Raw genomic sequence first — 25,241 nt, forward strand, 5'->3', positions numbered from 1 at the left:
TTACATGCAAATGACATTTTTACTAGATGGTGTGTCTGAATAAGATTTGAGAACCTTCAAAATTATGTCCATCTATCTGTAAAGTTTGTGGACACTAACTGAAAACCCAACGACTTAATCCAAATGAAAGCTGTTATTAGCTAGTAGCCTACATTCCAGTAGATTTTGCTCCACAAAGACGACTATTTTATATTATTTGCTCACACTGAGCAACATTTTACTGTGACAATCAGTTTTATATACAATAGTCAATTTTTGTTAATCTCAAAACAAATAAAGTCTACTTATACCACTTTGCACAGTTCATAATTGTACTAATCTGCTTTTGTTCTATAACAAAAATCACCACATGGAAATATAAAATATGCTTTTGTGTTAAGTTATACCTCTACTATTTCACCAATGTAAAACGGATTACAACTGAGCAAAAAGGTGCGTGAAGGACTAAAGCATTTTACATTATTCTCTGTTAAAAAAACTGCCTACATTATTAGATATTCACGGGTGTACTTATATATACCTTATCTCCTAAAGCCCAGTGGTATTTGGCTAATATAAGGTAAATATTCATATAAATAAAATTAAAAACTCTAATATTACGCACAATAATTCATATATTATTCTAGTCCTGGTGCCTGTTTATTGCAAGGCTTATTCAGAATTTGACATGGGTCTTCATGCTGCTTTTTCCTATAATACAAACTGGAAACAAGCACCATCTTAGTTCATTTTAAGATTAGCACTACTGCCTCACAAAATGTAGCGTCCCATGTTCAAATTCAACACCCTGATTTGGTCTGTATGGATTACGCACTTTTGCCTTGTGTCTGCCCAAGTTTTTCCTCCAGGGATTTAGATTGGCCTTGTTTCAGTTTATCTGACAACAAACCTTGTAGAGCACTGGTAACTGGAATCCCTACCATGTTGGTTTCTGCCTTATACTCAATGTAGACCCCTTGACCCTGGAATAGGTACAATAATTTCTTTTATCTGCTTTGTATTTTTTTAAGCTTAAAATAACATTTTTTAAATTATTAATTTTTGAGCCCTTTTTTCACAATATTATAGTAATTTGAAATGTAACTCCATTAAAACTGAAAACATTTACACCTGAATCTTGACAAAAAAAAAAAAAAAAATCAAACATGATAAGGTGCTAATTACATTTGGAATTTTCATTACAATTGAACAACTGATTTTATTCATGTACAGAAATTTCATATTATATGATCATAGGATCTAATATAAACATCTACACGTAGAAGTGTATATGTCTGTCTGTCTGTCTGTCTGTCCAGCCCGGAAGTGCGAGGCTACAGCATGAAGTTCAAAGAGCCGGCAAGTCGGCCCCAAGTTAACAAGTCAGAAGAAGCAAGAAGTACGAGGCTACAGCATGAAGCTGAACGAAAGCAACTCAGTCGCCAAAGTGAAACCACCGACGAAAAACAAACTCACTTAGCCGCTAATACACAAGCGAGGCAAGCACATCGGCAAGAAGAAACCTTCGAGGAGAGAAATTCGCTTAGCTGCCGAGAGATAAGGGGGGGCGAGCACCTTCCGCAAAACGAAATCACCGAGTTTGCATTTCAATTTTTTTCTGACAATTTCAATAGTTTCTAGGAGCTCAGGCTTTTTACAGCACGGGCTTACACAGTTAGTATATATGTATCTCTCATATCTCATTACCTGTATCTGACACCAGGAGTTCATAGATCTTTTGCATAGCTATATTGGACTACCAATGCTGCTTTAACTGTCTTTGTACTGGGCTAGATATTAGGCAGGGTTAACCAGCCAAGTCTATAGGCACTCCAGTATGACCAATGGTGCATGCATAATTGTGCCTTCAATGAAAAAATGAGGGCGGCACGGTGGTGCAGTGGGTAGCGCTGCTGCCTCGCAGTTGGGAGACCTGGGGACCTGGGTTCGATTCCCGGGTCATCCCTGCGTGGAGTTTGCATGTTCTCCCCGTGTCTGCGTGGGTTTCCTCCGGGCACTCTGGTTTCCTCCCACAGTCCAAAGACATGCAGGTTAGGTGGATTGGCGATTCTAAATTGGCCCTAGTGTGTGCTTGGTGTCTGGGTGTGTTTGTGTGTGTCCTGCGGTGGGTTGGCACCCTGCCCGGGATTGGTTCCTGCCTTGTGCCCTGTGTTGGCTGGGATTGGCTCCCGTGACCCTGTGTTCAGATTCAGCGGGATGGATGGATGGATGAAAAAATGAACGAGTCTCTTAAATATACTAGGGCAGATTACATGGACATAATTTATTATAATGTTAGAAACTGAAACATGATTATATTGAAAAATAAATAAAGGGATCTGAGCACATTGTAATAAAATATTCAAATGGAATTAAAGAATAACCAGAAAGTGTGTTGGTGAAGATGGTACGGGGGGGGGTTTGGGGGTGGGATATACTGCCTGACCCTCACACACTGGACGCAACACTGTTAATTAGTTGCTGATCTGTAGCAGATGAGTTAGGGTAGAAAACGCTTAAAACTGTGCAGACCTGAGAACCTCTACAACTGGAATTAAAAACCCCTGTTCTATGTGACTGAAGGACCTGCATCATTTAAAGAAGTACTGACTACTGTTCAACTGGTGGATTATTGAAAGCTTCAGAATCGTAGCTATTTCTGGTTTTTAATATAACACTGGGAATGTCTTCACTAACATAGGCCATTAAAACTAAATAGTAATGGCCTAATTCAAAATAATGACTTAATTGTGAAAGATTAACATAAGAACATGTAGCTGAAAACATACTAAGTCATGTTGCAGAAACTTAAGTCAAAACTTACAATTTACTTGAATAAATTACATTGAACTAACTTAATATTTATGTGTTGAAACATTCCAGACGTATAGGGCACTATAAAAGAAAACAATTCAATTAGAACCAATGTCCACAATTCAACTGGGTAAATCAAACAAATTTTCCTTTTCAGTGTTAAATTGTCTGGCCTCCCTTTCACATCTGGTTCCCATTGCTGCTGGGTTTGGTTTTAGCTCCATGCCACCCAGTAAATGAAAGGAGGGACAAGGTCGGGATCAGGGCTCAGAAAATGGAGGGCTGGATTAATGACTGCAGGAACCCCAAATTGGGCTTTACATTTTAGATTTTAAGAAGAGATTTAGGTAATGACAATATTTTCTAGCATATAAATGTTCCAGACATACAAGCAATGAAGTCCTTTAGATTAGTGATGAGCTAATCATCTCCAAACAAAGTATTCATTTTCTAAATTTACATTTTCTCATTTAAGGTGGCAAGGTGGGTCTGGAGCCTATCCCTGTGGCATCAACTGCAAAGCCTGAAACCATATACATGTTTATAATAAACAGCTTATTGGAACAGTAACAGTCAACCAGTCTGTTAATGTACATACTTTGAGGGCATAACATGGCAACTTATACTATTTTAATTGCATTATATAAGATTTTTCAAAACAATGTACTTCATAATAGAATTTTTAACAGTACTACTGTTTTTAAATGGCACTATCTCATTGAAATAGATGGTGTGTCATCAAGTTAAATGCCATATAAACATAAAATGTAATGGCATAAAATTAGGCACCATGGTGATGCAATTGTAGTGCTGCTGCCTTACAGTACGGAGACCCAGGTCCTCCATGCGTGGAATTTGCATGCTCTGTCCGTGTCTGCACAGATTTACTTGGGGTCTTCTGGTTTCCTCCCATAGTGAAAGGACATGCAGGTTAGGTGGATTGTCAACAATAGATTGGCCCTAGAGAGTGATAGAGCTAGAGAGAGTGTGTGTGTGTGTGTTCATCCTGCAATGGACAGGTGCCCTATTCCAGGGATTGTTCCTGCCTTATGCTTACTGGGATGAGCTCCAACCCCACCCCGGTGATTCTGCTCAGGATTTAGCAGGTTTAGAAAATGGTCTAATAGATAGATAGATACAACATAACATCACAAATAATATGAATGTACACAAAGTTTTTTTTCCTTCCTTTTATTTAATGATCTTTCCCTTTATGTAATATCTAGAAAGGAATTTGTAAAGGTACATTCCACCATATGACATATGTGACAGTAAGAAAAAAACAGATTTTATAGGTTTAAAAAAGAGAAAGGCTAATTACATGTCAAATCATCACAATTTTGGACTTCATTGTCACAGATTTTAACAAAACTTGGTCATATGAGTAAGTTTGTTACAGTTTACTGTTGATTACCATCGTCAACTCTTCCTTTTAACAGAAGTCGACATCAGCCCTGAAAGAGTTAATGTACATACTTTGAGGGCATGTAAATGAAACTGAATGTGTCTTGGATCAATTTTAAGGGAGATTTAAGCTAACAAAGATTGGTGGGGGGAGCTGAATTATGACTTTGACTGGCTATATCTATCTAAATATAAGCTGCACAGAAATGTTTTCCATATTTATTTAAAGCTGTTTTCCAACTCTACATTTTGTGTAAATAACATGTTATCCCCAAAATGAAAAATTACCATGTTATGAGTGATAACTAAAGAGCAAAAAATATTTTAAAATTGATCAGTTTTTTTGATAAAGCTAGCTTATAATGAATATCTCCAGAAGCCATTGCAAAGATATTTATTTATCTGAAGTATGCATCATAAGCACAATTCCTTACAATGCTGTTGAATAGCAGTTAGTGGATCAGTGAATGGTACAAGGTTATTACAGTTCATGAAAACTAAGACAAAAGCGAGAGCTGGCAGTGAAAATATAATTGAAATAAAAATAAAACAGTAAAAACTGAATAAAAAAAGACAATAATGCCAAAGTAATAAAATAAAATGGTAAAATCAGAATAGTTTTAGTTTTTCTCTTTGGTTCACACTTTTGACTTCTTGAGAGACACTAGCCTACCAAAAAGGGCACTGAATTAAGTAAATCATATTCATGCACTTTGTCGCTGTATGATTTCAGAAAATATAGATCAAGCCTTTCCTTATAAAACTGAAAAACTAACACAAAAAGTAACCTAGATGGGCTCTTAAGACAACTAGAGTAAATTAAGAAATTCAACTTTGGTGGAATCATGAACAAGTTACGTACAAGCTGTACTGTTTGAATGGTAAATAATTGCAGCATTCTTCAATTTTTACTCCATCAGAGCCTTTGAGGCAGCAATTGTCTTTGCTAGAAATTTTATATGCCTGCCCTGTTGTCAACACAGGTTCAACTACTAGAAGCATATCCTGATGATTCATGACAAGTCTATCTGGACAGTATGGCAATGAGTAGAATGGAAATGGTCAATGAGGATGTAATAATGCCCAGTCTCAACTCTCCAGTGCTGAGCATTGTTTCTTTAACACATCCTTGCCATGTTCCTTCACTTCCATATGTTGAATAACGGACCATAGGTTCAGGATCAGGAGGGTCTGCTAAGTCACTACTGGAGTGTCAGACTGACAGATCTCAGGTGTGAGTTTTGATAGTCTCACATTGCAATTTCTGCAGATGTGCTGACCTGACCTAAAATTGAGACTTGGGTGATCCTGTATTGCTGCCTCAGGCACATCTCTTAAAGCACAGTTTAACTTCTTGAGATGACATTTGAAAGGGTCACAACAAGATTTCTGATTGAGTCTAAACAACTTTTCTAATGAAGACATTGTGAAAATGTATCATGCTGCAGCAGACAGACAGACAGACAGACAGATACTTTATTAATCCCAAGGGGAAATTCACATATTCCAGCAGCACCTTACTGATACAAAAAACAATATTAAATTAAACATTGATAATAATGCAGGTAAAAACAGACAATAACTTTATATGATGTTAACGTTTACCTCCCCGGGTGGAATTGAACAGTCGCATAGTTTGGGGGAGGAACAATCTTCTCAGTCTGTCAGTGGAGCAGGACAGTGAAAGCAGTTTGCTTTTATCTCCACCAGATAAAATGACAGCATCTGCTATCGATTGATTACACCTGACTGATTTGCACACCTCACTCCCCCTGATTGATGAAAGATGGAGCATTGGCATTTATTAGCCACATTGGAATGGGCAATTTCCACAGCAGCCATTTTGACTATTTCATGTCAATATGGCTGCTATGAAAAAGGCCCACTAGTGATATGAAACAACTAGGGGGCTTCGCTTGCCAACCCCTGGTGTTGGGTAACCCGAAATACATTGATGTATGTATGAGATATATTGGAGTGTAAAGGTGTAGATGACGAACAAAGGAAGTAAAGAACCCATAGCATGGCACATTAGAAAGATATATTGGAATATTTCTTTATACACAACATTGTTGTAATGATGGTGTGTTGTCCTTGAATGAGTTTTCCTTGGTATGGAGTATCTATAACTTTAACTTTAATGTCAGATGAACGCCGAACTCTTGAGAAGGCTACATAAAGTTGTCCATGTCCAAATACAGGCTCAGAGAGGTATATGCCAACTCTGTCCATGGTTTGTCCTTGGGATTTGTTGATTGTCATGGCAAATGCAGGTTTAATGGGAAATTGGCGTCGTTTAAGTGTAAAAGGTAATTCCAGGTCAGAACTTCTAAGGTCAACTCTAGGAATCAAAACAGTATTGTTAGAATGTGATCCTGTAAGTACTTTTGCTTCAATAACATTGTCTGTCATGGTGTTGATGACTAAACGTGTACCGTTGCATAAACCTTGTTTAGTATTAAGGTTTCTTAATAGCATGACTATTGTCCCGATTTTAAGGTTAAGATTGTGTTGTGGTAATCCGGCTGGGTTAATAGTGTTTAAATATTCTAAGGGGAAATTAAGATGGTGATTGTTTATGACTTCAGCGATGTTTCTCATTATCAGCTCTGTGCATTGCTTGTTTTCAGGAAGGTTCATTTGTTGATAGATTACGTCATCTGGATCTAACACGTAGATTTGTGCATATTTGCGTTCGTGATTTGGTTAAGGGTGCACTGTTCCAATCCGATGTAATATTTGTCCACATACGCGAAAGCAGTATGGGCCATTGCCAGCTGGTGGCCTGATATTTACCCCGGTAGATGCAAAAGCAAATGAACTATTGTAGGATCCAATGCAGTCCATAAAGTTTTTACTTTCGGGTACATTGTTAGTTAGAAGCTTCCGTAGATATTCAGGAAAGTCATCTAAAGGAGGCAGTCTAACCTGACCTTTTTGACAACAACGTGTAAACTCATTAGTTGTAGTGCCAGTTGTTTCTTCAGGGAAGTTAAGTGAATGACAATGACAGCAAATGATATTCATTAATCCTAATGAATGTTCATTAATAGTGGACTCATTACAGAATGCGTTGTCAGCTAATTGGCGGAATTGTTTAGCGGCTGTTTGTTGTTCCTTTCTTTGCTATTTATCTATTGTCTCTGCGTTGTTTAAGGAGCGCATTGTAGGCGCCTGCGTTCATTGTTTTTATCCAGGCGGGCTCGTTTTTGTAGCCCTGTCAGTCGAGCTCTTTCTTTTTGGAGCCGTGCCTGCTTTGCTTGCAGCATTTCAGACGTGCGTTGTAGGCACCTGCATTCATTGATTTTATCCAGGCGGGCTCGTTTTTGTATCTCCGTCAGTTGTGGTGTTTCGTTTTGAACCCGTGCCTGCTTTGCTTCCGCAGTTTCAGATGCGCGTTGTAGGCGTCTATGTTAATTGTATTTGTCCATGCGGGCTCGTTTTTGTACCTCCATTAGTCAAGCCATTTGGTTTTGGAGCCGAGACAGTTTTGCTTCCGCGGTTTCAGACGCGCATTGTAGGCGCCTGCGTTTATTGTTTTTATCCATGCAGGCTCGTTCATGTAGCTCCGTTACTTGAGCTGGATCGTTTTGGAGCCGTGACTCCATTAGTTATCCGTTGTCTACGTTACTTGAGCTGGATCGTTTTGGAGCCGTGACTCCATTAGTTATCCGTTGTCTACCATTAGTAATATGGATAATTGCACTTACTGTTAATACGGATCGTTTTCTGTGGTTGTACTGTTAATAATGCATCACTGTAATGTGATTCACATATGCTATATGGTTTGGACGTGTGAGGATGCCATACGTTTAATATGGAGAGTTTGTTTATTCTTATTACCCGGACCATGCTGTGTAGTGTGGATGTTTAGTTCAGAAGCGCGTTGTAGGTGCCTGCGCCTTTCGTACTATCTTTGTGGACCTTTGCGGACTCCGTAGTGTCTTCCGTTTGACTCTGGGGTGCAGTGCAGAATCCTCTTTTCTGTGTGGCTGTGTCGTTAGTCGTTAGCTATGGGCGCGTTGTTGCTTCATGTCTTATTTACGTTAGTTGAGCTCTTTCGTTTTTGAGCCGTGACTCCTTCGTTAGTTGAGCTCTTTTGTTTTTGAGCCGTGACTCCTTCGTTCACGGTGGATCAGACTTCGCTTGTGGTTTATGAGACGCGTGCTGTAGGCGCCTGCGCACTATGTCTCCTGCGTCCATCGCCGTGTACCTGCGTCTGTGCCTTCCGGTTTACTATTCTCGGTTAGTAATATGGATGTGTTGCCACCTACAAGTGACGATAGCTCACCAACAACTCAAAAACCAAAGACAAAATATTCTGGAAACTTTAAAATCCACTTTTTTTCACTATTCAATTTTTAAGATTATAATCACTCCTAACATGGCAATTTTTTTATTTTGGGGATAGCATGGTATAAAAAATATAAACCTGGAAAAGAGCTTAAAAATGATACAAGAACCATTTATGTCTAACTTATTTAAGGAGATATAGCCAGTGAAAGTCATAGCTCCCAACCACCAAAATAAGTTCAAACTTTGTTAGTTTAAACCTCCCTTTTATTGATCTAAGACATGTGAAATTTCACTTCCATGGGTTAATCATATGACCAAATCAAAATGCCAAATTTGTTAAAATCTTTGACAAGGAGGCCCAAAAGTGTGATGGTTTGACATGGAATTATCCAGCAGTTTTGATATGTATCATCTGATAAATGTGTGTATTAGTAAAGCACTGAAACGAATAATCTTGTCAGAGGCCAAATTTCGAAAAAAACTAGGCTGAACATGGAATATCAAATACCTTTTTCTCAAATATTTTGACCATTTGATTTTTATTCTACTGCATAAGGCCTAAATTAAACTAGTTTCACTGTTTATTTATGCTTTTCAATTAAACTGATTTATAAAAACTGCAAGTTCATGAAAAAAATCATTTACTACTGAAGTCAGTCTTTTTTAGACAAGACAAATTTTTAAAAAACTAAACTGAAAATAAATACACAGGACAAAATGTGCAAAGTGAATCTGTCTGAGCACTTTACAATTCCTTGGCTTGCAAATTACAATGATCTAAACTGTTTATTGACATCAAGTTGCTTTGACTCCCAATTCATTTTGTCCCAGTATGATCCGTGGTCTCTCTCTTCCTTCCTTCGTCCATTTGTCTTTGTAAAAGTGCTGCGATATCTCAGCCTATCACCACTACTTGCTCTTTGTTGTAAATAAACCAGTACATCCTCTGAAGATGGCATCTACACCCCAGAATGCAATGTGGTGTGAGGCATCACTTGTTCGCCAAATAATGGGATAAGCTATTTCAAAGCATCATACATGACAAGCACTGGAGAGCAACAGAAAAAGTGTCATACATTTGGCAATTTTGCTCATTCAGCCTAATACTGAATATGCCACTTTTGGACAAATATTTTCAGTAGCTGAAAATTCTTTGCATCCCAAATACTGTATGTATGATAACTTCATGATCAATATGCATATTTAACCATTTCACATCCATTTGTTGTATGTATGCGAACTAGGAAAGGAGCGATACCACAGCCTGACTTTTAAACACCTGTAACTACACACCAATTTCAAAACCACACATACACTGACAGTGTCAAAACTAAACTAAAAGCTTTCATGCTGAATGTAAGCAAATGCAGAAAAACAAGTTCCACATTGAGTCATTAAGTAGAATTTTGTCAACTGTATTTCGAAAAACTAGTAATATACTATATAATTAAACTAAGGTGTGGGTGTCTCTGGTCCTTTACAGCAATCTGATTAGTCAGTTTGGCTTTGTATGGTGTCAGTTTGGTGTGAGATACACACGGGAAGGAGTACAGCTGTAGGAACCATGCCGAGAGTCACCTTTAAAGTATAAAAGCAGACAGGAAGTGAACAAGGCACCTCGAAATGACAATCTTAGAAGCAGGCTTTGCAGGAATGCATGCCAGAGGAACACGGCAGAGGAACAATCAGTCAAGAGAGGTACAGACACAAGGATATAGGGGAAAGGAGCTGAAGGTACATGTTAAGCAACGAACATTACATTATTTTTAAAACTGACTCTATTACCTGTCTTTGACAGGTAATTTGGTTAGTGCTATATAAAGCACAACTTCAACAACAATTTGGTAACCCAGTACACATGTAACTACTATTCCCATACACTGTTAACAACTTAGTTGAAACATCTGAACACCAGCCCCACTCCCATCCTAAAATCCTGAAAATGACATGTTGTTTCGTGGTGTAAAAGTGTCCAGGAAAGGCACTCTAAGCGCTAAGATTCTTTTTATATTGGCAGACAAGTTAATACTGGAAATGCCCAGACTGCATAGCCTTGATTCCCACATATGTCCTACAAAACATACCTATTCCAACATTCACTCAGCACCGATTAGCTCAAACTAGGGGGCTCCGCCCCCTGCTCGCTTCGCTCGCCAACCCCTGGTGTTGGGAATGACAAAGAGCGTGATGTATGAATGAGATATAGAATAGTGTGACGGTGTAGATGATGCAAATAGAAAGCAAACAATAAAGTGTGTGGCACAGTGTAAAGGTTTATTTGAAAATTTCTTTGTACACGCCGTTTAAGTGTAAAAGGTAATTCCAGCTCAGAACTTGTAAGGTCATTTAAGATGGTTATTGTTGTGATCAGAGTCAAGTTTGTCAGAGCTTAGAAAGAGTTGTGTCTCTCCAGGAAGTAATGGAATGACTTGGGTATTAATGTTTTCCATATTAATATTTTTTGGACATAATATAGTGTGTTGTGTTAAAAGGGGCATTTGGTCTAATGAGATTGCTGTTCGAAATGTCTCTGTAACTAAGTCGTCGCAGATAAAGGCTTGAGGAATTGTAATAATATGTGGCTGAAGTCCAGCTGTATTGGTGAGTGTACCATCTCTCAGTTGTAATAAGCAATTGTTATGATCTGGTTCTGGACATCGTATCTTTTTTACTAACTGTATCTTTTGAAAGCAATGCCAATTGTCTGCGTATTTTAAGTTGCACTGAACAATAGCTGAGTGCATGGCATCTGGAAGAATAGCTAATCACTGTCTAAAATCTCCTCCTCATATAAGTACCTTTCCTTCAAATCGAATATTATTATTCATAAACGTTTGTAGAAGTTTATGAATGGTGTTGAGTAAGTGACTTCATGCCATTGAACATTCATCAATAAACAACATTTTTTCAAGACGGATGTCATGTGCAGTGCCACCGTTAATGTTCATAGTGGATACCGATTTGTAGGATCTAATGTAGTTGATAAAGATTTCACTTTCAGGTACATCGTCAGTTATAAGCCTCTGTAGATATTCAGTATATGAATGTAAAGAAGGCAGTCTAATTTGACCCTTTTGACAACAACGTGTAAATGTATAACTTGTATTGCCAGTTGTTTCTTCAGGGAAGTGAACTAAATGACAATGATTGCAAATGACATTCATTAATCTGAATGAATTTTACTGGTGTATGTTTTTCTTGTGCCGTTTGAGAGGCGCGTTGTTGCATGTGTAGTATTTGGGACGTGTTGTTTTGGAGCTGTAATCGATTTGCCTGTGCTGTGTGAGAAGCCCGTTGTAGCCTTCGCTGCCATTAACGTATGTCTGAGAGGGGAGGTGTTTCGTTTTGAATCCGTGCCTGTTGCGATGCAGCACTTTGATTGATAGTTTGCGTCATGTGGATCTAGGATGTAGATTTGTGCATATTTGCGTTGTTGATTTGTTTCAGGGTGCACTGTTCCAATGCGATGCAGTATTTGTGCACATATGCGAAAGCAGTATGGGCCATTGCCTTTTGGTGGCCTGATATTTACTAAAAGCAAATGAACTATTGTAGGATCTAATGCAGTTCATAAAGTTTTTACTTTTAGGTACATCGTTAGTTAGAAGCTTTAGTTGAGCTTTGCGTTTTTGGAGTCGAGACATTTTTTCTTTTAGAAATATGGATAAGTAATAAGGAGTATTGCACTCACTGTTAATATGGAGCCTTTTCTGCGGTTGAACGGTTAATAGTGCCTTATTGTAATGAGATCCACCTATGCTGCATAGCCGTCTATTTTGTTGTTTCTTTCGTTTTCGTGTGTTTGTTCCTGTTATCCTTTCCTTTTCGTTTTGTACCCGTGACCGTGTATTCATGACTTGTTTCTTTCTCAGCATGCGAAATATGGATAAGTAATAAGAAGGATCGCAGTCACTGTTAATATGTTTCTTTTTCTGCAGTTGAATGGTTAATAGTGCTTTATTGTAAGGAGATCCACCAATGCTGACACCTATGCTGTCTAGTGTGAAGGTGTTGATGTTCACTTTAGAATATGTGGCTATCTTATGGATGTGTGTGTGTGTGTGGGGGGGGGGGGGGGTTGAGGATTGTTGTCGCGCGAGCGTCTTCTTTCTTTTTGTGTTCCTGTGTCTTGTTGAATCCCCCTCTTTGTGTGTGTCCCGTCCCTTGCTTGTAGGGTCTGTGGGGTGGTTTTGTGTTCTTTTTTTTGTGTTCCATGGGCTTGTTGAATCCCCCTCTTGGTGTGTGTCCCGTCCGGTGCCTGTAGGGGGGGGGGGTGCCTTGCTGTTGTGCGCGAGCCTCTTTTTTTTTTTTTATTTTTTTGGGTCTAGTTTCGTGTGCAATGTGTTTCGTGCTTTGCTTGCGTTTGAATACTTTTTTATGTGCCGTTTCCTTTTTTCGGTGCTCTTTGCGCCTCATTTCTCAATTTTTCCTGTGCTCACTCCTTTTTTCTGTGGTCTTGTCCGCCTCTCGCGGCCCCTCATCCGCCTCTCTCGCCCTCTTCTATCCGCCTTTCTCGGCTCCTCAGCCGACCCTCGCGGACTCTTTTTGCGCCTGCGCAGTACGTCTTTTTGCAGCTACGGCCCATTGCCGGATGTGCCTGCGTCCATCATCCGGTTTAGCATTCTCGGTTAGTAATATGGATACAAAGCAAAAATTTCCCAACACTGGCCGAGGATAGCCACCTCAACGTCAATATCTTGCCTGGGGCTAAACGCCATGCTGCTCATGAGGCATTCCTGCCAGGATTCACTAACGTGATGATCCATTTTCTTGCTTCCCCTGCTCACAAGGCATTCCTGCCAGGATTCACTTACGTGTTGATCCATTTTTTTACTACCCCTGAAAGGGCTACACTTCAGAATATCCTAGCAAAACACAGGAACAGCTACTCCTGTTGGGTTTTTGTAACCGGATGGCTACCTTTGAAATGGCAACACAGCCTAATAGAAGGCAAGGGCTAATCACTATCCCGACAGTACGATGCCTAAACAGACAGAGTTTGTTTCATTAGCAATCATCAGCCATTCCTAAACATCAGTAAATACATGACAACTTTAGCAAAGCAATACTCAAACTACTTCAATCATTAATTATGTTTATTTGAAGGAGAAACCAGGTGTAAATGTTAGATATGTAAACATACAACCTGAATGATTCAAATCAGGGTTACACAACAGGCTTTGTTTCAGGTAGCTATGGCTTTGGCTGTTGCAGTCTTTGGCAATCTAAACAAGGCACAATGGTTGGGAGCGAAGAGGCAGTCTGTGAGTTGTTTCTCTCTCTTTGTCCTAATAGTCTTGGCAGTTATGCTGTCTCTCCGACAGTGTATTTTAAAATCCTTTCAATTTATAGGGTCTTGCTGACTGCCCCTTTTCACAATAAAACCCTGCCTTATGTAAGATATTGCATCAGTCAAAGCTTGGGACAACCAATAAGTTCCCATGGTCTGGCTGATTGTTGATTAGGTTACTTTTGTCTGGACAAGAAAATGTTCATTTTAAAGACTCAAACCTTCATTTTACATATTCTTACAAGCATACACACACTGGTCACTTTATCTAAAGTTAAATATATACATTCTAATAAACAACAACACTGTTTACCAATTTATACTTATTTTCCCAGAATTCCTGTCTATGTCTATTTTGCATATACTCCAGAATTTTATCTACTTCCAAAATTTGACAATCTTGGGGAACTACCTCATGAATATTAATGATTTAATGACATCATTTGTTCCTGCCTGATCTTTCAGTTATAGAACATTTTCCACATGAACTCTGAGCTCACAACATAAGAGTCATTGTCTAAATAATCCTAAAATAAAAACAGATTAAAAAAAAAAAACACCCAAATTAAATATTATGAGTCCTGTTTGCCTGAAGAAGGGGCCTGAGTTGCCTCGAAAGCTTGCATATTGTGATCTTTTTAGTTAGCCAATAAAAGGTGTCATTTTGCTTTGCTTTTCTCTACATTCATAAAAACACCCAAATTAAATACTATGAGTCTTATTTATCATACTGTAAAAGTTCAATTTTCCAATAGTATTATGCAAGTGAATAACTCTAACATCACCTTGGGTCACTGAAGTGGTTGTGAATCAGTCTGTGGGGACTTCTCTTGTATCATGTTTAAAAAAAAAAAAAAAAACACCAAGCATATTATAAAAAAGGAAATACGTCTATATAAACAAAAACATACAAAAAGGTAAAAAGGTAAAATTACCCTTATGCCAACTCCGCTGCTATTAAATAAATGTCATTTTCTAACCTGTACAATCCAGACCTGGGTTCTCTTATTGGAGGTCTGGCCTGGAGCCTATACCAGTAAGCATTGGGCGCAAGGCAGGAACAAATCCTGAACAGGGTGCCAGTCCATCACAAGGTGAAAACACATACACACTCACACACTAAGGCCTGTTTAGTGCCACTAATTCACCTAACCGGAGCACCTGAAGGAAAGCCACACAGACATGGGGAGAACATGCAAACTCCACACAGGGATGACCCGGGATGCAAACCGTCTACTTACTGCAAATGGATGTGAACCCTGGGCTTGTTACTGTAAGGCAGTGGTGCTACCACTGCACCACCGTGCCGCCCTTGCTATTAAGTAAATGTAAAAGAAGTTAATGTGAAAACAAAATATTGCCTTCATATTGAATTTTTACTCCTTTAAAAGTTATGTAAAATCTAGAATGTGATTAATACAAATTCTAATAAGTAAATAGCATTCAGAAATTCATTATTTGCTTGCTAATACATTTATCTATTACAGAACAGCTGACAACTAAATGATGATAAATTGGACTGGACTGCCAATACTGATTCTCTGTGCAAGAGAGGACAGAGCCGGCTATACTTCCTTAGAAGACTGGCGTCCTTCAACATCTGCAATAAGATGCTGCAGATGTTCTATCAGACGGTTGTGGCGAGTGCCCTAATCTACGCGGTGGTGTGCTGGGGAGGCAGGAAAAAGAAGAAGGACGCCTCACACCTGGACAAACTGGCGAGGAAGGCAGGCTCTATTGTAGGCACGGAGCTGGACAGTTTGACATCTGTGGCAGAGTGACGGGCGCTCAACAGGCTCCTGTCAATTATGGAGAATCCACTGCATCCACTAAACAGTGTCATCTCCAGACAGAGGAGCCGCTTCAGCAACAGACTGCTGTCACTGTCCTGCTCCACTGACAGACTGAGGAGATTGTTCCACCCGGGGGTGTAAACGTTAACATTATTCAAAGTTATTGTCCGTTTTTACCTATATCTTTAATTTAATATTGTTTTTTTGTATCAGAATGTTGCTGCTGGAGTATGTGAATTTCCCCTTGGGATTAATAAAGTATCTATCTATCTATCTATCTATCTAACTGGGGCTTATTCTGATACCAATGTGGACAATGTGTGAACTAACCTCAGGAAAGAAGCCAACCCATCATAGTGTTCAATTTAGGTCAAGTCAAATTGGGGAGCATGCACTGGTACAGAACGTTGCTGCACCCACCACACAACGAAACAGCTAGGGACCCTGGTTGACAACCCCCCAGGCAGGCACTCGGACCAGTCACACCCTTCGGAAATGACCCTCTATCTGCCGCAGCCAGATGTTATGTGGACATCCCCTTGGCCTGGTCCACCTGCTTGGGTCCTCAACAATGAGGATCTTGTGAACCAGATCACCCTCGGGGGATCAGGCCACATGGCTATAGTGCCGTAACTAACACTGCCTCACAATGCAGGTAATGTGCTTCCTTTTGGGTCTTCGCAAGCAACCGCTCATTCGACACAAAGTCAAACCAGCGATACCCAAGGATTCTCCAAAGAGACACAGAACCAAAGGAGTCCAGTCTTTGTCTCAGGTCACTAGAGAGTGTTCATGTCTCACAACCATATAGCACTAGGACTCTAAAGACTTGGACCTTTGTCCTTTTGCATAGACATTGGGAGTGCCACAAAGGGGTGGAAAGTGCTTTTCAATTTAGAGTAGATAGTCCAGATAATCTAAGCTACACATTTTGGAATTGGGGAGGAAAGCACAAGCAGACACAAAGTGTACAGTGTGTACAGTGTTAAGGAACAAATATGATGGAAAATTTTGTAATACAAAAGGTGGTTAGGTATGTTGCAAATGTTTTAAGAAACACACTTCTCTAGTACAGCCAAATTGTTTTTATTTCATCAGACGGCATTGTTCAAACTGTCTAAACAGAATTTACTTGCAGGGAGTATGATGAAACAGTGAATAGAACTGTAGCTTCACAATTACAGTAATCTGAGTTCAAGTCTAGTTACTATATGTATTGTATTTTTACATTCTCCTTATATCCACAAGGGTGCTTCAGATTTCTCCCATATATGAAAAATGAGCATTATAGGTTAACTGATCACTCTAGAATGCTCTGTTTTATGAGCGAATATGGGTATGTGCGTAATGCTTTGTTTAGAACTGACTTGTCATCCATGGTGTCTGGCTCTGCATCCTCATAATTATAGGTTGGGAAAAAACATCTTTTATGAAAAAAAAATAGAAGCATCATTTCAGTTCTTCGAAAATATAAAGGTCTTAATCCATGTTTTATTAATCTGATTACATAATGGACATTCACTTGTAAGCTCATTAGGCTATGCACTATTAGAAATTTAAGATAATTACAATGATGCTCAAAATTACATGCAACAACACAACCCTAATTTAAAAAATATACAGTATATATGCTATATATAATCCAATAAATATATATACACATACCAACATGTATTTTTCCACAATATATACTGCAATTAACAGCAAAATATGAATTTAACGTACAAGTCTTGACCAACACGCTATGACAGACAATATTCCTAACAGGGCAAATTGTTTGTATGGGTGCAAGCATAGACTTCAACTACCCATTACACTAAAACCGATTACATCCAAGTATGAAAATGTTTGCTCAGCTGGATGAAAAAGCTTTGTGATTTAACAAACAATATTCTAAATTCAACAGTTGCAAGTGCTTTATTAGTTAGCTAAGTAAGGAGTGTGTGTATGGAAGAAATCTTAGTGCCAAAAGAAATTGGATGTGAACTGATATGGTTAAAATAACCACATCTATTAGTTGTGTGTACAATTTGGATGTGAACGGATACGGTTAAAATAAACACATCTATTAGTTGTGTGTACAATTTAATTATTAAGTGATATTATAATGTTACTGAGATAATACATACATCAAATTTACTTCAGATATAGGACAGGTGTTTTCATTTACTTCATTTACTGTTATTTGGGATATTATCGGTTTTTGACAAATTTTCTATTGGTGGTGAATACTGCTGCATTACAGGACTAATAGTTCTACAGAATAATCTATGAGATGTTGAGTTAGTCATTATAGAAAATACAGCAATTGTAATATATCAATCAATAAGAAAAAAAATTAACATATTGCAACTGATTTTCTTTGCACGCTAGCATGCAACCATAACAATCTTGGCCATTCCTCTAATTGACAACAAAACCGTGTAAACGTAAATAATGGCATCCCAAATAGGAATACATAACTATGATAACGTTCACGGGAAAACAGAGCTAACAAGTTCTTTGTACAGTGCTTCCTGTAAGTATGACCAGAATGAATCATCCAATGTATGAATACGGTTTGTCAAGCTTAACAGAAAAAAACCGTAACAAACCAGATTTAAGTGCCTCCTTATAAAACTTACGGAAGGGCGGCTTGAAGGGGCACTATACACAGAGAAAGTACACTGGCCCAAGCTTAAAAAACAAGAAATCGTGACGTGACACCAGAACGTCAGCCAGCATATAAATCATACACATCTGTTTATTAGCCAAACAGATATTTGCACTAGGGACCCTGGACTCCAGCACGACTAAAGGTTAACTATGATGGACTAAGGCTAAATATATCGAATGCAGCACTGATGATTAGTGCGATTGCAAAACTCCAGTTTACTGTATTAACTTCCTTCCAGTTATACAATACTATACCAAACAAGTTTTACCATCAACTCTTTACATAATACACAAAGACACGCTGATCACCTGAAAAACTGATAATTGTGCGGTTTCAACCAGACAGTCCCTACCGCCATGCTGCTGTCAAATTTCAGAAAGGAAAGGGGGGTTGCTTTCTCTTCATGCATGTTCATGTTAAAGACTTCAATTTCTTCTACCGCTACCACGTCTACCCGTTACACTTTTTAAATTAGTATTTCTACATTCCCCCAGGCAACGGGTTTGTTTACTGCACAACCTCTCACGGGTATCATTAATTTTTAGATGTGTTCTCCTGACTGTCATAACTCAGCAGTACCGTATTTATAATTCTTTTAATGTTTTGCTGCTACATATTTTATCACTTGCTTTCCCTCCAGAAACTGCTTGCTTCTGGTTCGTTTCTTCCCGACAGCAGGGTGTTTCTCTTACTGGAGACAACACTTCTTACCCACCTCTCTTAACGGCCTCGTCGTACGAAAGGAATCCTATCCGTGACTCCTTTGCTCCCATGTTGGCCTCATTTCACAGAACTCGAAGCGACCTAGGTGCAACGGAGAACTGCTTGTTTGCTATGTGATTATTTGTTCCAGTTTCTCTGATCGCTCCCTGTTTTCACGAGATGACGCTACCCGTCGCCGACGCCTCCATACTTGATCACATGATCACCCGCCTTAGTAAGTCACCTGATCGGGGAAGAACGAGCTTGTCTGAAGCCGCTCAGAAAGTGCCGGTATTCCCTAGTCACGTGGTCACTAGGTGTTCGTCAATTTATAAAATCTCGCAGGATTCCCAAGTCTCATGCGCGCCTTATTTTAATTAAACAGTTTATCGATGATTGAGGCCGAGTTGTCATATTATGAGAACAACATACTGAAATAATGAAAACGAAGATTTAGCGCTCATTCCTTCAGTGTGGTAACGTGCATTTTATGTTTCAAATTGTCATTTACTGCATAACAACTAAATATTGTTAAGTATTTTTTCGTATAACATATTTAAAGCTCTTCTGTTATCATGAAGTTACACTGCAAAAGTGGGTGATGCAATGGTTAGCAATGTGGACTTACAGGGCCCAGTTGTTCAAACTATTTAATCGGGATAAAAATTATCTGGATTTTGAAATCCCTTGTTTTGCTATCCAGGATCTGGTAATTTATTTTACTTTCATGCTGGTTTTTCAAAGCAACACTAGATTGGGTCACTGTTATCCAGATACAGAATATTCAGGATTACCAAATCCGGTTTACTAGTGCTTTAAATGGAACCCACAGTGTAACCTACTGGCTATGTAAAGAACAACAGGTGGACCAAAAATACCAGTAGCCAAATAGCCATCATGTGTGTTACTTGGAAGAAACAGAAAACACCACAATAAACAAATATTTTTCCATTTCATTTATAAACAGCCAGATTTCATTTCAGTCTCACAAGAATAAATGAATGAATGACTGAAAGAATAAAATATTTCCCCACATATGCAATGTGGTTATTTTTATATAATTGTAAAACAAAAAAGTCCAATAGTCAACAAAATAAGGAATATTTACAGTTCCTCACTGGTACAGAGACCAGGGGCCTCATGTATAACGTCGTGCGTAGAACTCACACTATAACATGGCGTAAGCACAAAAGCGGGAATGTGCGTACACACAGAAAAATCCAGATGCAGGAATCTGTGTGCACGCAAACTTTCACATTCTTCCACTACATAAATTCCGATCAGCGTGAAAAGTAACGCACGTGCACGCGCCTTCTGTCCCGCCCCAACTCCTCCCAGAATTACGCCTCTTTGAATATGCAAATCGATATAAATAGCCTTCTGTGAAAAGACAATGGGAAAAGCACGGGGGAAAATATAAGAATTTCAGCGAATACCAAGTGGAGGCAAAGGAAAAACGTACTATTTGTTGGTTTAAACAGTGGTATAATCAACAAAATGAAGTTGATCGAGTGACATAGTGTCGGAGAAACTGGAAAGCTCAAGTTCACAAAGTCGCACAGTGCCCGAAATAAAAAAGAAGTTACATATCAAAGTCGGCGTGAAAAGGTGAGTCGTAGCCCACCGTCTGAGTGTCATATGAAAGCTTATTAGGGTATAGAGAAAAAAAAATAGGCACACAGTGGGAAAAAAGCATGAAATGTCAACTTTAATCTCGAAATTTCCACTTTAATCACGTAGTTTATTTTGTCATTAAAGTAGAACATCATAAACTTCATCTTAAAATCATTTATTTTACTAGTTTCTCAAGTAGCACGTTAAATGCTTTGTTCTGTATTTGATCTTCTATGTGCTCTATGTGTGTGAATCACTACGTGCTTCCGTTCTTTCTCTTTCTCCGACAGGACACAGAATCCTTTGCATTCGTGATATTACTGCTCTCTGAATAATTAAAATACTGAGATGTATACGTGATATCTTTTTCATGATGATAGGAATGAAAGCATGTTATTAAACATGGGAACACGGTGGCGCAGTGATTGTTCATATCTCACGCAAGAGGCTTGCTGCGCTATGTGCGACCTTCGATGAAATAATTTATTACAGAAGTACTGTCTCTTTCAAACGTACTAACCTCCAATTCCTGTCCTTACTTTTCTTTCTCCAAATACCCAATCGCCACACAATCAGCTCTGTAATAGACGTGAAGCCATCTGGAAGCTTAGAACGCCAATTCTTCAAAACTTTTAAGGAACATTGAAATATCTTCGTAGTACATGTTTAATTATTCTATCCGTCTATCCTTCCAGTGTCGCATCAGCACCAGCAATAATACAGCGCAAGGTAGGAGCTATCCGTGAACTAGCTAGCGCTGCGGCACCGTGTCCTCACATGTTTAATTATTAACAATACAGATTATTTAAATAAAGTTAAAGTTTTATCTGTATACTATAAGCAACATATTTTGCTGCATTTCATCTTAAAAATGATATTGTCATCATATGCGCTTTATAAAGTGGTGCAGGTTGTGCAATATTATAACTGTAGTGCAAGTTTACAGTGGGGTACCGGTAATTGTACTTATAAGTACAAACAGTTCTACAAGGAGCACTTGATTGAGTGCGTTTATAGTTCTTGGGATGAAACTGTTTCTGAAACGCGAGGTCCGTACAGGAATGGCTTTGACGCGTTTTGCCATGGTTGAGGTAGTGTGTGCTTGAAACGGTATACCGATAATTCTCTTTCCGATCAGCTGCTGCTGTGATTCCCCATTCTGATACAGTGATATAAATACTCCGAGTGGTGCAGTGAGAGTAATATGGAAAAAGATGATCCGCTGTGGCAACCCTTAACAGGAGCAGCTGAAAGAAGAAGAAGATGCAGTGAGCGTAACAACGCTAAAGCAGTTATGGTATTTGGAATACTATGGCTATTCCCTGGACCATTATATTGCTACAGGTTAATTACAATCAGATGCATTACACTAATAAACAATATGCAGTTAATTTCAGTGTATTTATAAAGCCGCGTCAGGAATGTGGGTCTAAGAAAGAAAGGGTGACCACACAGGAACAGTAACACTGCTTTGACGCTGGGTGCCGCCAGTCTGCAAAACCGAGAGGAGAAATTGCGTACGCCAGGGTATGAGGTACCGTGGAAATGTGCGTGGCTTTACGCCAAGTTTAGGTTTTATACATCGCGATTTGAGTGTGGAAACCTTCGTACGCAACATTTCTGTGCGTACGCACAGTTTATACATGAGGCCCCTGCTCTTTCAATTTCTGCTTTTAGGAGTTGGATTTCCATTCTGACTTTAGTTTGTTGTAGCTGGGTAAGAAGGAGTTGTTCCTTTGCCAGAAGAATCTGCACTTCTGCTCTTTCAGTTTCTCTTGTAAGAAGCACATCATATGCGTCACCATCCAGGTTTGGAGAATGCTTACGCTTTCTTTTTAAAGGTTCTGTGACAACAGCTGGCTCTATCTGTGAGGATCCACCTTCTTCCTCAACCACTTGACTGACATTGAGGACAAATATTTCCTCTTCATTAGGCAGACCAGGCCCACCCTCTTTTGTAACTGTGGGCCCACCATCGACTTCAACACCATCAATTCCATGCAGAGCTTCTGATTTGTCACCACCAATAATGTCAACGACAATGTCAGTATACTCACCCCTCTTGAAAGGCCTGTTACCCGTTGTGGGGTTTTTGGCCTCAGCAAGGTCCTTTGTTGCCTTGGCTTTAAGGTTCTTCCATCTTAATATGACTTGTTTTGTGGTCCTTTTCTGACCAGCCCCTATAGCATTCACATTCTTGGTGATGTCCTCCCAAATGTTCTGTTTGCATTTCTTGGTCACTTCTCTCCCCTTTAATGAACTACTATGGAGGAATAATGGCACCTAACACCCTCCACCAGTGCATGGTTTTCTGCCACTGTGAAATTAGGCCCTTTTGAGTCCATGGTTCCATCTCTTTTGTGTAGCTAACACTGATTTTATAGATCCTGTGCTTGATTGGGGTAATTCAACACATGACAAACCAGTCAGCTCGTTGTTGCTTAATTGGTGTGTGACCAAATAAAATCACCAATTTCTTACACACCTCTGTCATAGGTTTACAGAGGCATTGGCATGGCAGGTGTTGTTCATCGCTACCACAGGTTGGTAAGGAGAAAATACCATGAAAGAATGTATGCTGAGCGTGCCAAACCACTTGCACAATACACTACAGAGGAACTGTACGCCCGTTTTTGCTTTGGGAAGGATGATATCAAGTACATTGCAGACCTTGTCAGGCCAAAGTTACAGCACAAAACCAAAAGGAGTCATGCTCTGTCTGTGGAGGAACAGTGCCTAATTGCACTGCGCTTTTACGCCTCTGGGACTTTCTACCAGGTTGTTGGTGACAATATGGGAGTGGATAAATCAACTGTTAGTAATGTGGTGAAAGCTGTCTCAGTTGAATTGGCCAGTCTGGTCAATGAATTTGTTTCATTTCCCAAGGATGACCAGATGGCGCAAACTAAGCAAAGTTTCTTTCTTTTGGGGACCATGCTTAATACTGTTGGTGTCATTGATTGTACTCATGTGCACATTCAAGCACCTCAAGAAAGGGAGTGGCAGTATGTGAATCGAAAAGGGAGGCACAGCATCAATGTCCAACTTGTGGCCAACGCTGACCTCATCATCACAAACTGTGTTGTCAAGTGGCCAGGGTCTGTCCATGATGCACGTATCCTGAGGGAGAGCGCACTATACAGAAAGCTCCAGTTTAACCGACCAAATGGCATAATATTGGGAGACAGTGCTTAACCACTCCTACCATGGCTGATGACCTCTTTTCCAGTTGCAAACACACCTGAGCAGGCAGGCTTCAACTCTGCACATTGCAAAACAAGATGCGCAATTGAGCGCTTAAATGGAGTCCTGAAGAGGCGCTTTGCATGCCTTAACTACTTGTGGGTGGAACCCAAGGTGGCATGCAATATAATACTAGCCTGTATTGTCTTGCATAACATTGCCACCAGGCGTAATGTTCCTCCTGATGACATATATGATGGACCTGAGCCTGATGAAGTGCAACCAGAGCAACCTCCAATGTTCACTCCAAATGAGGGCCAGACTGGACGTGTGATCAGGGATACAATTGTAAGACATTACTTCTGACTGATGACTTGAGTAATAGTAATTGTCATTTTCATTAAAATACAATGGACAGTAGAGTTTTTTGAGCTTTGAGATTTTGTTTGAGTACTGATATTTCACAGGGATTTTTTTCCTTTGACTATACCAAAAGGCTTCATGTCTTATTCCCTACTTTATTTACATTGTCACTGTCCTAGTTCAACAATTGTACATAATATAAATAGATGTATACAGTAATCCATCCTCCATCGCGGGGGTTGCATTCCAGACCCCCCCGCGAAAGGTGAAAATCCGCGAAGTAGAAACCATATGTTTATATGGTTATTTTTATATTGTCATGCTTGGGTCACAGATTTGCACAGAAACACAGGAGGTTGTAGAGAGACAGGAACGTTATTCAAACACTGCAAACAAACATTTGTCTCTTTTTCAAAAGTTTAAACTGTGCTCCATGACAAGACAGAGATGACAGTTCCGTCTCACAATTAAAAGAATTCAAACATATCTTCCTCTTCAAAGGAGTGCGCATCAGAGAGAGAGAGAGAGAGAGAGAAAAGCAAACAGTCAAAAATCAATAGGGCTGTTTGGCTTTTAAGTATGCGAAGCACCGCCGGACAAAGTAGCTGCAAGGAAGGGAGCAAGCATTTTTCAGAATTTTTTAGAGGAGTGTCCGTATCCTCTAGGCCAGTGTGCGAACAGCCCCTCTGCTCACACCCCCTCCGTCAGGAGCAGAGAATGTCACAGCAAGCGAGCGAGAGAGAGAGAGAGATAGAGAGAGGAAAGCAAACAATCAAAAATCAATACGTGCTGTTTGATCTTTTAAGTATGCGAAGCACCATGCGGGAAGCATATCGCTTGCAAAGCAGCCACATGTAAGCCCAGCAAAGAAGGGAGCAGTGTGAAGGTAATCTTTCAGCGTTTTTTGAGGAACGGCCGTGTCCTCTAGGGGTGCGAACAGCCCCGTGCTCACAATATATTTGAGGAGTTTTATTTAATACATAATACGCTCTGTGGTTGGGTAGCTTCTCAGCCATCTGCCAATAGCGTCCCTTGTATGAAATCAACTGGGCAAACCAACTGAGGAAGCGTGTACCAGAAATTAAAAAACCCATTGTCCGCTGAAATCCTGCGAACCAGCAAAAAATCCGCGATATATATTCAAATA

The 25,241-nt window shown here is 39.5% G+C and overlaps 2 protein-coding genes across 4 annotated transcripts in view; one reads left to right on the forward strand and one right to left on the reverse strand.

The window, feature by feature from the left end:
- Window positions 1-19,160, reverse strand: part of usp32 (ubiquitin specific peptidase 32) — a 229,117-nt gene extending 209,957 nt beyond the window's left edge. For all 3 annotated transcript variants that reach the window (XM_028807041.2, XM_028807042.2, XM_028807040.2), the window contains exon 1: window positions 18,948-19,160. In XM_028807041.2, the coding sequence (XP_028662874.2) occupies window positions 18,948-19,005 (58 nt within the window). In that variant the 5' untranslated portion in view covers window positions 19,006-19,160. The remainder of the gene's footprint in view (window positions 1-18,947) is intronic.
- A 3,959-nt stretch (window positions 19,161-23,119) lies between these two features.
- Window positions 23,120-24,097, forward strand: LOC127529010 (putative nuclease HARBI1). Its single transcript, XM_051931246.1, has 2 exons — window positions 23,120-23,663; window positions 23,778-24,097. Exons 1-2 carry the CDS (start codon window positions 23,120-23,122, stop codon window positions 24,095-24,097), a joined length of 864 nt encoding a protein of 287 aa, XP_051787206.1.
- The last annotated feature ends 1,144 nt before the right edge of the window (window positions 24,098-25,241 follow it).

The sequence above is a fragment of the Erpetoichthys calabaricus genome, chromosome 8 (assembly GCF_900747795.2).
Source record: "Erpetoichthys calabaricus chromosome 8, fErpCal1.3, whole genome shotgun sequence".
In the NCBI taxonomy this organism is placed as follows: domain Eukaryota; kingdom Metazoa; phylum Chordata; class Cladistia; order Polypteriformes; family Polypteridae; genus Erpetoichthys; species Erpetoichthys calabaricus.